The sequence below is a fragment of the Maylandia zebra genome, linkage group LG14 (genome assembly GCF_041146795.1).
Source record: "Maylandia zebra isolate NMK-2024a linkage group LG14, Mzebra_GT3a, whole genome shotgun sequence".
NCBI lineage: Eukaryota > Metazoa > Chordata > Actinopteri > Cichliformes > Cichlidae > Maylandia > Maylandia zebra.
Window position 1 is genome coordinate 39,711,622 of NC_135180.1, and position 16,253 is coordinate 39,727,874.

General features: G+C 42.1%; 1 protein-coding gene across 1 annotated transcript; it reads right to left on the bottom strand.

Moving 5' to 3' along the window:
- Nucleotides 1-5,253: 5,253 nt before the first annotated feature.
- LOC143421989 (olfactory receptor 11A1-like) lies at nt 5,254-6,171 on the bottom strand. Its single transcript, XM_076892053.1, has one exon. The coding sequence runs from the start codon at nt 6,169-6,171 to the stop codon at nt 5,254-5,256; it is 918 nt and encodes a 305-aa protein (XP_076748168.1).
- Nucleotides 6,172-16,253: the final 10,082 nt, after the last annotated feature.

Here is a 16,253-nt window from a genome sequence, read left to right on the forward strand (position 1 = left end):
AGTTTTTGCTTCAGCCACTGCCCGAGCCGCATTCCGCTTGGCCTGTCGATACCTGTCGGCTGCCTCCGGAGTCCCACAGGCTAACCAAGCCCGATAGGACTTTTTTTTTAGAATATCAACAAATTAAATCCATAGTAAAAAAGAAATTTAACCTCAGTCAAGTTGAATTACAAACTCCACCAAGTGTGCTACATTTTCTTACTCTTAAATCCCCCAAATTATTGTCTAAAATATACAGAACACTTTCTAAATTAGATGAATCAATATCACTTCCTATTGCAAAGTGGGAAGCAGATTTATCAGGTATGCTTAAAAACCTTTAAATTGATTAAAAATCCCAGTCTGCAATTAATACAATACAAAATACTACATAGAGTGCACTAAACAGGTCATCGGATGTTCAAGATGGGCTTTACATCTTCCAACAACTGCTCACACTGTCAAGGCAATACACCAGACAATTACATCCACGCTCTTTGGTTCTGTCCACCAGTGCAGAAGTTTTGGCACGAGATATGTGAAGACTTATCAAAGTGTCTGAAATGTAAAATTCCAACCTCCCCTTTAGCGTGTTTGTTGGGCAAATTGGATGATGTCACTACAGAAACTAATACAGTCCACATGGTTTTTACTGCCCTATGCATAGCCAAGAAAACGGTCCTCATGAACTGGAAAAATAAAAATAATCTTAATTCTAACCAATATAGAAATTATCTATTAGATTACATTAGTCTCGAGACAGCCTCTCCCACCACATTAGATCAATCCCTCTGAGCCCCTTTGATCGGCTACATCACCTAGCAGGGGTGGGGAGGCGTGGTTTGGTCCCGCCTTAGCTATTGTGGTTGATGCGGAGGTTGGGACGGGCTTAGGGCATCTGGAGAATCCCTAGGGACGTTATCCCTGGAGGGCTTAATCCGGGGGTTGTGGTCATAACCTGGTTAGTGGCTCTGGTTGCTCTTAGAGGGTGTTCTCCTCTACTCCACGTGCAGCAGGGCTGGGGGAGGGTCTGTGCTGGCGGACGTAGGTTACTGACCTGGTAGCCTGGCTGCCCCTGAGTGGATCCAGCAGGCGTGGGGGTTCGGGGGTGCTTCGCCTCCGTGCTAGGGCTCTGGCTGGGCCTTGGGGGCTTCGGTCCTCGTTGGTGTGTCGCCGAGGTTGTGGGCGGGTGGGTGCACGGGGGCTCAGCCCTGGCGCAGGGGGCCTCTGGTGCATCGGCCTAACTGGGGGGCTCTTTAACTGGCAGGGAGGTTGTTTCCATCCTTGCAGGAGTCCACTTTGCAGGAGAGGGAGAGACATAGGAGAGGTGGAGAATAAACTTAACCTGGGTGTCTACTGTTGTGTAGTCTGGGAGATGATTGAATGTTGGGTGGGTACAGTTTCCTCTGCGATGGGGTCGGGTAGGCTGCCCCGGGTCCTGTGGGGCTTGGTGGTGCTGCTGCCGTAGGCCCCGGTCTGGATGGGCTTGGGCTCCCTTGCCTTGGTGGGTGCCGAAGGACAGGGGTGCCTACTTTTCCTGCCCATCATCGGCTGCCACCCCAAGGGCCTTGGGGTGCAGGTGTGTCACCAGGGTGCAGGGGAGGCATCCCCCCCCCCCCCCCCCCCGCCCCCTTCTGGCCACCTGTGCCTCAATTTTATTCCACAACTTAGACATCCACATTACTCACAATCACATAACACATACATATAGGGCCTTGACGGTCTGTGTATTCGTAGCTCGTCCACAGAAGGACTGGTAGCTCCCCTTACGATAAGGGTTCAGATCGCGCGAACAGGTGTGAAATGTGTGTGTTTAGTTAGTTTGTTTGTTTGCTTGTTTTAATCAATTTTAAATCATGCTTTTTATTTGCTTTTGTTTCTAATGTCTCTGTAAAGCACTTTGAATCACCTTGTTGTTGAATTGTGCTATACAAATAAATTTGCCTTGCCTTGCCTATTCAACCCCACCTCTGGCGCTGGCACCTCTCAATTTTAAATCCATGTAGACATTGAGGGTTCTTGGGAGGGGCCGTGCTAACACCTGCTGCTCTATGGCAGCAGCACCATCGGGGCGGGGGGGCTTGGAGGAGGTGTTGGCCATCCGATTGGGATCTGGGATGCGGGGCCTCCCTGCTGCTGCGGAGCCTGGGGCGGTCTGCTTGCCTCCACCCCGGGGGAAAGAGTAACATCTCCTGGGTCTAGCTGCCGTTTCCCCCTCTGGGGGCGAGGGTACCTGGACCCGTGGTATAGAGTATGTTTGGGGAGTGTGATTGTGTGAACATGTCCATTTATGTCTATCCTTACACTGGGTGAGTGCTGAGTATTTGTATATGTGTGCATGAGGGTGGAATGCATGTTTGTGTCTGTGTGTGCCTGTTTGTCTGTGTCTATGTTGGGTCTTAGATTTCTGTGAATTTGCTTTACAGAAAAAATGACAGCATTTTTTCTGTAAAGCAAATTTACCTTGCCTATGGGTATAAATAAAGTTACCTTGACCTTGATCTTGACTCCACCTCTCTGGGAACTCCCAGGCCCTCCGAAGTATGGAGGCCTATCTCCCCTCATCACACTCCCTGCCGGTAACTGATGCCCTCAGGGGTCGGTGTGTTGGTGGTTCTTGGTGTCCGGGGCTGGGTGCTCAGGTATGTACCAGCTCACTCCCGGTGGCTACTTGGCAGGGCCTGGCGCCTGTTGCTCGGTCAGGCCTCTTCCAGTGCGTAGGGGGCCCTCGAGCCTCCGGCCTCTGGGCCTGCGGCTCGGTTCACTCCGGCACAGCTGGCCGCCGGCAGAGCCGGGGGGCACGCCAGTGCAGCCCCCTCTGGCTTCTGCTCTGTGGCTACTGGGTGACCCCTCGTCTGGGGCTCTCCTCAGTTCTTCCCAGGACAGTGGCACGGATGCCACCGAGAGAATAACTTCAAGGCAGTCCAAAAATATTTTTCCAATGCCTCTCTGAAGTCCTCCCAGACCCGAGTCACGTTCTGCTTGGACTGCTGGTATGCATAGGCTGTCTGCAAAGTCCAATATGTTAACCAAACCCAGATCAATGATACGATTATAAGATTGATCATCGATGTGGCCTAGGTTGTTACTCTTGCACAGAAGTCCAGTAACAGAACACTTCTCAGTTTTAGGTCAATCAGACCCTTCCCCCCAAGTTTCACTGTAGTTGCCCACATGAGTGTTGAAGTCTCCCAGAATGACGACCCAGGTGGAGCGCCCTCAAGCAATCCACTGTTAGGGTTGAAAATATTTTATTTTCCTACTAAAGAAAGCTGGTTTCAATCATTTTCATATAAACACTGCAAGTGTGCTCATATGAATTGGCACTCCGTCTTTTGAAGGTCGAAAGCTTTGTTCAGTGTGACTGTCCAGATATATTGTTGAAATGATGTAGAGTGCAGAGGGTTGATTGCAAACACGCTAAATATTTTTAAAATACAGCACTTTAAAGTGACGGGAACATTTCAGTAATGATGTTTTTCACTTCATTGATGGACAGTGTTGGGGAGTAACGGAATACATGTACCACCGTTACGTATTTAAAATACAAAATATGAGTAACTGTATTCTGTTACAGTTACCGTTTAAAAAGGTGGTATTCAGAATACAGTTACTTTGTTGAAATAAATGGATTACACTGCGGTACTTTCCTGTTTCATTTTGTCGCGGGTCAGGACTGTTTGGGTTTGTTTGACAGCTACGGTCTGTTGTTCCAGGCGGCAGCGTTACGGTTGCCATGGTTACAGGGCGACGCTCTCTCTCTCTCTGCGACTGTGTGTTTCCTGGGTGAGAGAGCGCCTTTTGTTGTTGTTGTTGTGCTAAACTAACAGGCTGAATGCTACAAGCATAGCTCTAAAGAATGTAGCATCATGGGCAGTGTAGTCCGTGTTGCAGGGAGAATGGACTGCCATACACGTTATGGGTCTGTGAGCGCGAGGAGGGAGAAAAAGGCGAGTGGAAAGGTACGAGTTGTCATCGAGGAAAAACGGGAGCTGGAAGCATGTAAATATAATAATAACCACTGCAGCCAAGAAGAGAGCCTGACGAGCCCAGTTGTAAGTAAGCTATTAAGACTCGACTGTACACCGTGTTCGTGTTTTCCTCCGAAAACAACAAGTTCCGTTGGAGCAGTCTTTCAACGCCTCTCTCTGTCTCTCGCAAGAAAAGTTGACCCACACAACAAAGTAAAGCTATTTTTCAGCTACGAGCCGACAGGGACCCCGCCGTATTAGTCAGAGGTCCCTTTACTACAGTTCGGAGTCGCGGACCTTCAGTAATAGTAATAAATCACACAGCAATAGTACATTCAGCATGATAATATATTAAGTAATCCAAAGTATACAGAATACGTTACTCTCATTGAGTAACGTAACGGAATACGTTACAGAATACAGTATTCTGTAATCTGTAATGGAATACATTTTAAAATACCAGCAGACTGAGAGACAGCTTCTTCCACCAGGCCATCAGACTGCTGAACACGTCATAGACACCTCAGCTTCACTACTGGAACTTCAACATTATGCACTCCACACTGTATATAAATGCCACTTGTTTTGCACATATTCAACTCTGTATATTTTATTATTATTATTATTATTATTATTTTATTTTATTTTTTTACTATTTAATTTGTAAAAATGTGTATACACACACACACACACACACACACACACACACACACACACACACACACACACACACACGTAGGAGAATATTTAGTATACACATCCAGAAATGCATACACTGTTATATATTGTACATATATTTATTAGTTTCAGGTTGGCCATTCTTGTATTTTGCTCGTTTGTGTTGTTGTGTTTGCACATCTCTGTTGCTTGTGGGGCTCGCACACAAGAATTTCACTCGCATGTGCTGTGCCAGTGTGCCTGCACATGTGATGTGACAATAAAAAAAAAAAAAAAAAGTGATTTGATTTGATTTGAAAAGTAACCTTCCCAACACTGTTCATGGATCAAGTATTTCTTTATTTTAGGCAATTTATTGTGTAGTCAGCAGAAATTACACAACCATCAAGCAGACATAGTAATTAAAAAATATACATAGTAATACAAAAAATGTAACTCTAACCCAAAATCTCGAAGTCGAGAATAAAATAGTAACATTCAAACATCCTAAGGCATTTAAATGACCCATGGCTGCCTGGAAATAAGGTTTAATTTCTATTTTTTCTTAAGGTTGACTTAAGGTGTAGCCAAAGCCAAGAAACTCCTTAGAAAATGTATGTCTAGGATCATCGTGCAAAACTTTACTTCAATTTAAAGGTCTAAGTGTCAGCAGATTTTTACATAAAATGCGGATCTTAGTCATGTTCAGGCCATAAACTAAAGGATTTAATAGTGGTTGGCTTATTAGCCAATATAATGAGAGAAATATACGTAACAAAATAGGTATACCGCTCATATTGAACCTACTCTGTAATATTTCAAAGCAAGCTCCACATGAAAAGTTTAACACACAGGCAAGATGAGGACTGCAGGTAGTGACAGCTTTCTGCCTCACCTGTTTGGAACCAGAAGAACAAACTCTAAGGATTTTTATGTAAGTGTAAAGCATGAATATCAGAGGACAACATACTGTGCATAAAACAATAATATTAAGTGCTTTAGTGTCAGAACAAGCCAGCTTTATGACAGAGTAGTTGTCACAGTACACTTTGTCAATAATGTTCCCACAAAGTGGTAAAGTGGAGCTCAATGAAATCATGAGAGCACATGCAAGAATAGCATATAACCATGTTATAGCAATTAGTATAGCAATCCTCTTGGGTGTCATGTATGTGTTGTATTGCAATGGAAAACAGATAGCGAGATATCTGTCATAAGACATAACAGCCAGATTAAGATATTCAGCACTCCCATAGCAGTGAATACAATAAATCTGCAAGTAACATAAAGATGCAGAAATGATATTAATATCACAGATGATGTGAAGCAGGAGCAGTGGAAACAGAGATGTGCTACCATACAGTGCATTCACAAACAGGTTGCACAGAAACATGTACATAGGTTCATGTAAGCTTCTGTTCACACAGATAACCACAATCAGCAGAACATTGGTGCAAACTACTGAAACAAAGAAACACATGACAAGCATAAAAAATAAATACTTGAAAATCCCAATATTCAAGAATGCAAGTCTGAAATGTGAGAACTGTGTAGAGTTTGTCATGATTACCACTTCAGTTGATAAAGCTTATTGACAGTGCCCACTGGATGATGTGATTTTAACAGACTGAAACTGTGGTCAGTTTGTCTGTGGTCAGATGAAATTACTCAATGTGAAATCAACATCAGCTTGGTTTTAGACCACTGTGTAAATCCCAGTGTCTACCTGCTGTCCTTACCTGGTCACAGTCAGCCCCTCCTAACTGAGTGAAACTCTGCATTCCCTTTTAACTATTTCAGTTCAGTTCAGCCCACGGCAAGAGACTGACCCTATTACCCAACATCCCACAGGAAGTGTCTCTTGGTAACGTTGGAAGTTTGTTCTATCTACACAAACAACTATAATCATATTTTGCACTTTAATAAAGAATCCACAGACGCAAGAGGGTTTTTTTTATTTGTGGGATGTGTTTGTATGTTTGCTTTTGTATGTGTCCGTATTTTAGATATTTTAGATTATGATTCCATGACCAACAAGGTCAGTAATAAGGAAAAAGCTACACACTATCATGGGTTGCTTTTGTGTAATGGACACAATGTTTTTTTTGCCCAGATTGTCCCAGTTTTCCCAGTTAAACACTTAACATTCTAAAGTTACTGGTTTACCATTTTCCACATACTTTTTACTGTTAATTTCCTAATGTAATTACGAGTGACAACAGTAGGGTACCAGTATGTGCCTTGAGACGTAGAGAGAGGTATTTGTTGCTGCTTGCCAAAAATGAAGGACATTTTTCAAGATACTCTGCTGAACACAGAGAGCTCTGAATGGTGCAGCACTTGGTACTGCTATCAGAGGAAAGTCATGTGTGACAAAAAGGAGCCAAAGCATACAGTGTTGCGAGTCAAGCAATATTTATTTGCAGTGTTTTCTTTCGCCCTTATCAGAGCAGCTTTCCAGCTACCTCCATTGTTCCACATCACACACTCTGCACAGATTCGGGTGTTTCTTGGCAGCTCGGACTTACTGCCCTCCTCCTTTGGCCCCGGTGGCTTCTGAAGTAGAGAAGGTGGATTAGGTAATGCTCACCGGCCGTGACAACCAGCCTCCCCTGACACCCTGAACCTGCTGGTGCACCACTGCCCTGCAGCTGAGCCACAAACCACACTTTGCCAGTTGGGTGGGAGAGGAAATCAGCCACGACCATTTGTGCCTCCAGCCTATGGACCACTTTGAACTTAAAAGGCTGAAGAGCAAGAACCCACCGTGAGATCCGTGCATTGGGATCTTTCATGCAGTGGAGCCAGTGCAGGGGGGCATTATCCAAACTGAAGGTGAAAGGGTGGCCCAGGAGGTAATAATGGAGGAAGTTGACCACCCACCAGATTGCCAAGCACTCTGTCTCCACGATGCTGTACCTGGACTCCCACTCCAAAGGTTTCCTGCTGATGTACACAACCTTTCTTAACTGCTAGGAAAAAACAGCCCCCAGGCATACGTCAGTCTGCAGGATGAAAGGTAGGGAAAAGTTAGAAATGGTGCAGGGGTTCCCCACAGAAAACCTTCTTCACCTGTGCAAAAGCTGCCTGGCACTGTTCTGTCCAATTGACCAGATCTGGTCCAATCAGGGACATCCTTTTGGATGAGATAAGTTAAGGGGCTGGTCAGCTCCACTAAGTTCAGGACGAACCATGGATAAAAACCAGCAAGCGCTAACAGACCAGTGTTAACAGACCTCTCTGCATTGAATCATGCTTGTTATTAACCTCTGTCTCTCTTCCACATCATGTCTTTGTTTTCCTTCTCACCAGAGGTGGGACCAAGTCATTGTTTTGCAAGTCTCAAGTAAGTCTCAAGTCTTTATCCTCAAGTCTCAAGTCAAGTCTCAAGTAATGTCAGGCAAGTCAGAGTCGAGTCTCAAGTCACTGGTGTAAAAGTCCGAGTCAAGTCACAAGTCTGAAACTTTGAATTTCAAGTCCTTTCGAGTCTTTAAAAAAAAAACGAAAAAATAATGTTGCAGTTATATGCTAAATGTAAATATTAGACCATGTAATTTTTTAATCTGTGTTTTTCTCAACACATGACAAAATAGTGAACTTAGAAAATATACACAAATTGTGAAATTGCACCTCTTTAAAATGCAGCTCAATTAAACCTAGCTCCAAGAATAATTTTCACCGACAGTTCTGAGATAAGCTGCATGTTATTCTTGGATGCGGTTGTAGGACCGGCTTTAAAATCGCATGACAAAAATATCATACATATTAAAAAAAACTGCATCACCAACGTAGCCTGGAAAACATTTGCTAGTTAGATGAAGTCAGCTATCTCATCTTAGCATATTTATATGCATATTTATAATCATACGGTTCTTGGAGTGAGTGCACACACTCATGAAGTTTAGTAACTTCCGGTCACTGCAACAAGCCCAGGTACAGTTTACCGACGGATGGGTGCAGGACCTTGAAATGCACCGTGTAGAACGAAAGACCATCGTACATATCATAAGTTTACCAGTCTCACAAATTGTCGTCATAAATACACATTCCTTAACCGTTTATTAATAGGACCTTTGAGCTCAACGGTAATTAATTAGTAGTGGAAATAATTTCTGGTAGGCATCACAGAAATGTAGCAGTGACAATAATACTGTATGCTGTAATCGTACTGGACAATTAGTGATACAAAAAACCTGTTTTATCCTGTGAATAAAAGTATATGTTTTTGTCAATGTACCATAATAACAGAAGCGAAACGCAATATTGTGTCAGGACAATTCACTATTTATGCACAATAAATAAAGGAGCATAGCGCGACCATTTCTGTTCAGCGCCAGACTTGCTTGTAACCTATATCACCAATTATGTTATGAAAATGACGTATTAAGTACTAAAAGACACTGACCTTCGTGTAAATGCTTGGAGCAGACTAACCTGTGAGCTGGAGTGTTCTGGGACGTTATATTTGATCTTTGAATGGCTGCAATCCAGTCGCCTCTTTGTTACTTTGGAAACACGGCTCGAACAATTTCTCTTCAACGACATAATCCGATAACAACCGATCTCTTTACTCGTCGGCTTCCCGTGGCTGTCATGCGACCGGCTATTGCAGTTAATAATACAACAGCTTCTTGACATTTTTGTGTTTCTTTTTATCGCTGTGTGACTGATTTTAATTGAAAGCCTGCGTGCGCTAGTACCGCTTGCCACGAGTTCCCAGAATCCTTTGCGGTTCTACCCGTGAATGACGTCACATTTTCAATCTCTATATGCATGTTAAATTTTATATTTGGGGTAAAATATCAAGTCTTTTCAAGTAAACCGGTTCAAGTCCAATTCAAGTCCCAAGTCATTGGTGTAAAAGTCCAAGTCAAGTCACAAGTCTTACAACATTTTTTCAAGTCAAGTCTAAAGTCATAAAATTAATGACTCGAGTCTGACTCGAGTCCAAGTCATGTGACTCGAGTCCACACCTCTGCTTCTCACATCCCAACTGGTCGCAGCAGATAGCCCCGCCCCTCCCTGAGCCTGGTTCTGCCGGAGGTTTCTTCCTTCTTCCTTACAATAAATGACTGTTACTGTGATTTTGCACTGTATAAATACAATAGAATTGAACTGAAATAGATATAATAATCTTTTTCTTCAGACAGCTTTCAATTTGTTTCCACTCATGTACTGTTGCATGAGATAAACATCAAAACCAAACAGAAACAGTTGCATAACTGATCATGTGCCAGCCACAGGCCTGCACTTCATCTGTCAATTGGTAGGTAAAGTAGGAGCTAAGTGCATGATATTTAAGCCTAGAGAGAGACCTAGCTGTGGGAACAGACTCTGGATTTGCCTGAACTGGAGCCAATGAATTATCAGACTTCTATTAAGGGCACTTTGGATGATTGTTGAACACTGACTATAAACAAAACACACTGAACTTAACCTCCCAAGACTGCATTTTGAGTCCTGCAGCTCTCCTTAGTTATGACACCTCCTCAGTAAATTAACAATATGTGCTGCTAGGATATGCTCTGCATATGTATTTTTGTATGGTCTTTATATGAAATGCCTTGAAGCACCTGTCTTTGTGATTTAATTCTATATAAACAACATTAAAATTGAAACTTAAAAAATGTTTTTTTATTTTTCACATGCAATGATCGAAACTGAAGAGAAAAGCACAGTGCAGCGTTCGATACTGTCGACCATAATATCCTATTAGAGCGATTAGAACATGCTGTAGGTATTACAGGTACTGCACTGCAGTGGTTTGTATCATATCTGGATGATAACAGGCAACAGGCCTCCAACAGCCATAGCTCTGCAGGCCACAGCCACAGCCAGGATCCACCATCAGCCAGCAGGCCACAGCCAGGCTCCTCCATCAGCCGGCAGGCCCAGCCAGGCTCCTCCATCAGTCAGCAGGCCACAGCCAGGCTCCACCATCAGCCAGCAGGCCACAGCCAGGCTCCTCCATCAGCCAGCAGGCCCAGCCAGGCTCCACCATCAGCTAGCAGGCCACAGCCAGGCTCCACCATCAGCCAGCAGGCCACAGCCAGGATCCACCATCAGCCAGCAGGCCACAGCCAGGATCCACCATCAGCCAGCAGGCCCAGCCAGGCTCCACTATCAGCCAGCAGGCCACAGCCAGGCTCCACCATCAGCCAGCAGGCCCAGCCAGGCTCCACCATCAGCCAGCAGGCCACAGCCAGGCTCCACCATCAGCCAGCAGGCCACAGCCAGGATCCACCATCAGCCAGCAGGCCACAGCCAGGATCCACCATCAGCCAGCAGGCCACAGCCAGGCTCCTCCATCAGCCAGCAGGCCACAGCCAGGCTCCACCATCAGCCAGCAGGCCACAGCCAGGCTCCACCATCAGCCAGCAGGCCACAGCCAGGATCCACCATCAGCCAGCAGGCCACAGCCAGGATCCACCATCAGCCAGCAGGCCACAGCCAGGCTCCACCATCAGCCAGCAGGCCACAGCCAGGCTCCACCATCAGCCAGCAGGCCACAGCCAGGCGCCATCATCAGAAATTCCGCTTCCGGGTCCCTCGTGGTGGCCGCCTCGTGCTCTCGCTTCAGTATGCCACCCAAGAAAGGCCCAACACCAGAGGAGGTTGAGGACATTAAAACCTCCCTCGGAGCGCTGTGCGGAGACGTGGCCGCAGTCAGGGCGCAGCAGGAGCTGCTTCTGGGGCTTCTGGAGGAGGTAAAACAGCTACGCCTCCAAAATGCCGAGAAGGACAGACGGATCATGGATCTCGAGCGGCGGGTGGATGAGCTGGAGCAGTACACCCGTACGAACGACGTGGTCATCAGCGGTATTAAAATCAAGCCGCGCTCATACGCGCGCGCGGTGGCCGGGAACATCGGGGAGCCCAGCGACGAGGAGACCCGCTCGGTGGAGCAACAGGTGGCGTCCTTCCTCCAAAGCAAGGGGATAGAGATGGACCTGGAGCACATAGAAGCATGTCACTCACTGCCCAGGAGGAGTGACAGACCGCCGGCCATCATTATGAGATTTGTCAATCGGAAGAACAAGGTCGCACTGCTGAAACAAGGACGCAAACTGAAAGGCACGGACGTTTTCATTAATGAGCATCTGACACGAAAAAACGCAGACATCGCGAGGAAGGCAAGGCAACTGAAGAAGAACGGTAAAATACAACATACATGGGTAACAAACTGTAAGATTTTCATTAAGCTAAACGGGACACCAGAAGAGGCAAAAGTACTGATAGTGAGGAACATGGAGGATCTGGACAAGTATAACTGACACCAATGTATCAATTACACCAGGAAATGACATGGACACGTTGAAATTAGTTCTTCAACAGAAAGTAATTGATCTAGATTGTGAATATAAGGAGCATAATATAATAGATCCAGAAATAGATTCTGAAAGTAACTTTCTCTCTACTTTTGTTAAAAATTGTAATTATTTCACTCAGGAACAATATGAAAAAGAAATTAACCTAGACGGGAAGCTCTCATTAATTCACTTTAACAGCAGAAGTATGTACTCTAATTTTGATTTCATTAAGGACTATTTGCAACAATTTTCTCGCCCCTTTAGTGTTATAGCCATCACTGAAACTTGGTTCAATGTCGATAAAGGAATAGATTTTTGTTTGAATGGATATGATTTAAAATACATGAATAGATTAAATAAGGCGGGCGGCGGGGTTGCTATATATGTTCATAACTCTATAAAATATAATGTTGTAACAACTATGTCTATGGCTATTGATGGAATTTTAGAATGTTTGACTATTGAGATTATGAATGAAAAAAAAGAAATGTTATAATAAGTTGCATATATCGGACACCCAGTTCAAGTATTGACACTTTTAATGAATGGATAGAAAAAACGTTTGCTTCGGTGAACCAAAAATTACTATTTATCTGTGGTGACTTTAACATTGATTTGCTAAATCCAACAAGGTTAAAAGCCATTGATGACTTTACTGACACAATGTACAGCTTATCACTATATCCAACAATAACAAAGCCAAGCAGAATAACTTCACATAGCGCCACTATTATTGACAACATTTTTACTAATGTCATGGATTTCCAAATTAATAGTGGCCTGCTTGTCTGTGATATAACTGACCACTTACCAGTTTTTACTTTGTGTGACTGTGATTTAAAAAAAATAGATACCAAGATCATGATAGCAAAGCGAACAATAAATGAAGAAGCAATTCATGCCTTCAATTTCGATTTAGCACAACAAGATTGGAGTTCGGTGTATGAAGAGTCAGATGTGGACAAGGCTTATGATAATTTTCTAGATATTTTTACTATGTGGTACAATAAACATTGTCCTGTAAACGAACACATGACAAAGAAAAAAAAGATAAAAAGTCCTTGGCTCACAAAAGGAATTATTAATGCTTGCAAAAAGAAAAACAATCTGTATAAACAGTTTATCAAAGTAAAAACAAAAGAAGTGGAACAAAGATATAAAGCATATAGAAATAAATTGACTGATATTATAAGAACGAGCAAACAACTTTATTATAGAAGAAGATTATATGAAAATAAAAACAATATAAAAGGAACTTGGGATGTGTTAAACAACTTAATTAAACAAGGATCTTCTGGAACATCATATCCTGAATATTTTACTGATGCAAATGGTGAAAATCACAACATGAGTAATATTGTCGATGGGTTCAATAAATTCTTCATAAATGTTGGCCCTGAACTAGCAGCGGACATCCCGTGTCATAAAAATGAAAATATCAGTAATATAAAATCAAATCCCTTTTCACTGTTCCTCTCAGCTACAAATGAGCAAGAAGTAATAAATATCACATTAAAATGTAAAAGTAAGTCTTCAATGGATTATCATGACATAAATATGTCTGTAGTTAAACAGGTTATTCTGAATATTGCTAGTCCCTTAACATATATCTGTAATTTATCATTTCAGTCCGGTTGTTTTCCAAAAAAAATGAAAATTGCGAAAGTAATACCACTATATAAAAGTAATGACAAACACAGTTTTACCAATTATAGGCCTATTTCTCTACTGCCTCAATTCTCAAAAATTCTAGAAAACTTTTTAATTCAAGATTAGAAAAATTCCTTGAAAAACATCAAATAATAAATGTTGGTCAGTATGGTTTCAGAACGCAAAGAACCACTTCAATGGCGATAATTGAGGCAGTAGAAGAAATTACTGATACACTGGATAAAAATAAATATGCAGTTGGTATTTTTGTTGACCTCAAAAAGGCCTTCGACACAATCAATCACTCAATTTTATTGGATACATTGGAAAGATATGGTATTCGAGGGAAAGCTGGTAACTGGTTAAAAAGTTACCTAACGGGTCGGGAACAATATGTTAGCATAGGGCATTACCATTCAGAGAAACTTGGTATTACATGTGGTGTTCCCCAAGGGTCAGTGTTGGGACCAAAACTTTTCAATGTATACATAAATGATATTTTTGATGTTTCTCAAGTACTTAAACTCATACTGTTCGCAGATGACACCAACATATTTTTCAGTAGCGATGATTATACTGATCTTGTAATGACTGTAAACAGGGAGCTAAAATTAATAAAAAAATGGATGGACATAAATAAATTATCATTAAATATAAATAAAACTAAAGCAATGTTTTTTGGTAATTTAAAATATAATATAGAATTACCAATTATCATTGAAGGTGTACCAATTGATAACATGAGTGAAAACAAATTTTTGGGAGTTATAATTGATAACAAAATTTCATGGAAACCCCACGTCAGACACATAAAAACCAAAATTTCCAGAAGCCTCGCAGTTTTGAACAAAGTGAAACCATACCTTGATAAAGATGCACTTCGTACTCTGTACTGTACCCTGGTTCTTCCATATCTTACATATTGTGTGGAAGTGTGGGGAAATAAAAATACAACTAATCCATGAGTCACAGTACAGAAACGAGCACTGCGTATTATTCACAAGGCTGGTTATCTAGATCATACTCACAAATTCTTTCTTCAGGCAAAGTTACTTAAATTCCAGGATCTGGTTAATTACAATACATCCATAATTTTGTATAAAGCTTTTACTAAACTTTTACCGGCAAATTTACAAACTAGATTTGAAATTCGAGAAAAGGTTTATAATGTGAGAGGATTTGGAGAATTCAAATTACCCAGAACTCGAACAACCCGTAAAGGCTTTTGTGTGTCTGTATGTGGCGTGAAAATCTGGAACAGTCTGAGTTTACAATTGAAACAATGCAAAAATATTCATAGATTTAAATTCCTCTACAAACAGTTGGTCTGGTCACAGTATACTCAATGATGCTTTTAGTGTGCTCTGTAATGTCTGTTCTCTTACCATTGCTGGTATGGATTCCAAAAAAAAAAAAAAAAAGTGTGCGTATGTATGTACATATATGTACATGTGTGTGTAGATATATATGTATGTATATGTATGTGTGTGTGTATGTTCGTTACTTGTAGTTATTACTGCCTGTTACCTGTGGTAATGCAATTTATAATTTATATATTCTGTATTCAGTTATGAAGGCTCTAATTGTTGTTTGCGAGCTGCAGTTTAGATGCTTGTATGTGCCCGGGGCTGTTGATGGGTCTGTATGCAATGATGGGCGTAGCTGCGGGAAGTTTATTGTTTTGTTTTGTTTTTTTGTTGATGAGTGAGTATAGGGGTGGGATTTAATAAGTTTTCTTCGTCCCACTCCTTTTTCAGGCAATTTTTGTTTTTTGTTTTGTGCATTTTATGTTCAATATAGGTATTTGTTGTGCCTGAAAATGAACAAATAAATGAAATGAAATGAATGAAAATGAAAAAACAGTACTGAGGAAAATTATAACTCAAAGCCCTACACTGAACTTATTATTTGGTTAAACACACACACACACACACACACACACACACACACACACACACACACACACACACACACACACACACGCATACATATTTTTCATATCCAGCATAAATGCTGTGTCTTTTGGGTCTGACAACAAAGTAGCACCCCACACCCCATGGCAGCTGTGACAGGTTCCAGCGACCCTGATAAGGATAACCAGAACAGAGTAGATGGATGTTTTCTCACTTCCATTTTCACTGGTTACTGCAACAAAGTCAATGACTCTTTAATCTGTTGGTTTGCAGAAATTTCAGGCACAAGCAGGCATTTATAAAATGGAAGAAATCACATCTGTATCGGGATAAAGAGAAAAACCTGTTTACTAACTTACATTTATTAAATCTAAAAGGCAAAGAAACTGGCATTGAAACTTCATCTGTGCACCAAATCAGCGGTACCATTAGCCCCAACCTGACTGCCAAAAATGATCTTGTAGCCTTTAGGCTAACTTAACACTTCTAAATATATTAAATAATGAACTAAGTGATGGCACGACTTCTGATTTCAGACATTAAGACCAAAAACAATACCAGTTCAGACAATTCTGTGTTTAGTTTATTATATCATTTCTCATAAGATTTCATTATAATAAGGCACTGCAACAGTCCTTGTAAACCTGTCAGCTTGAGGCTGAATTCAAATCAGAAAAGAGACGGATCAGGAAAACAAAAAGGACAAAATGGATGGATCTTGATTCTGACATGAAGACGTATTTAATCTTCTCCAGAATTAACTGTGGAGAAAT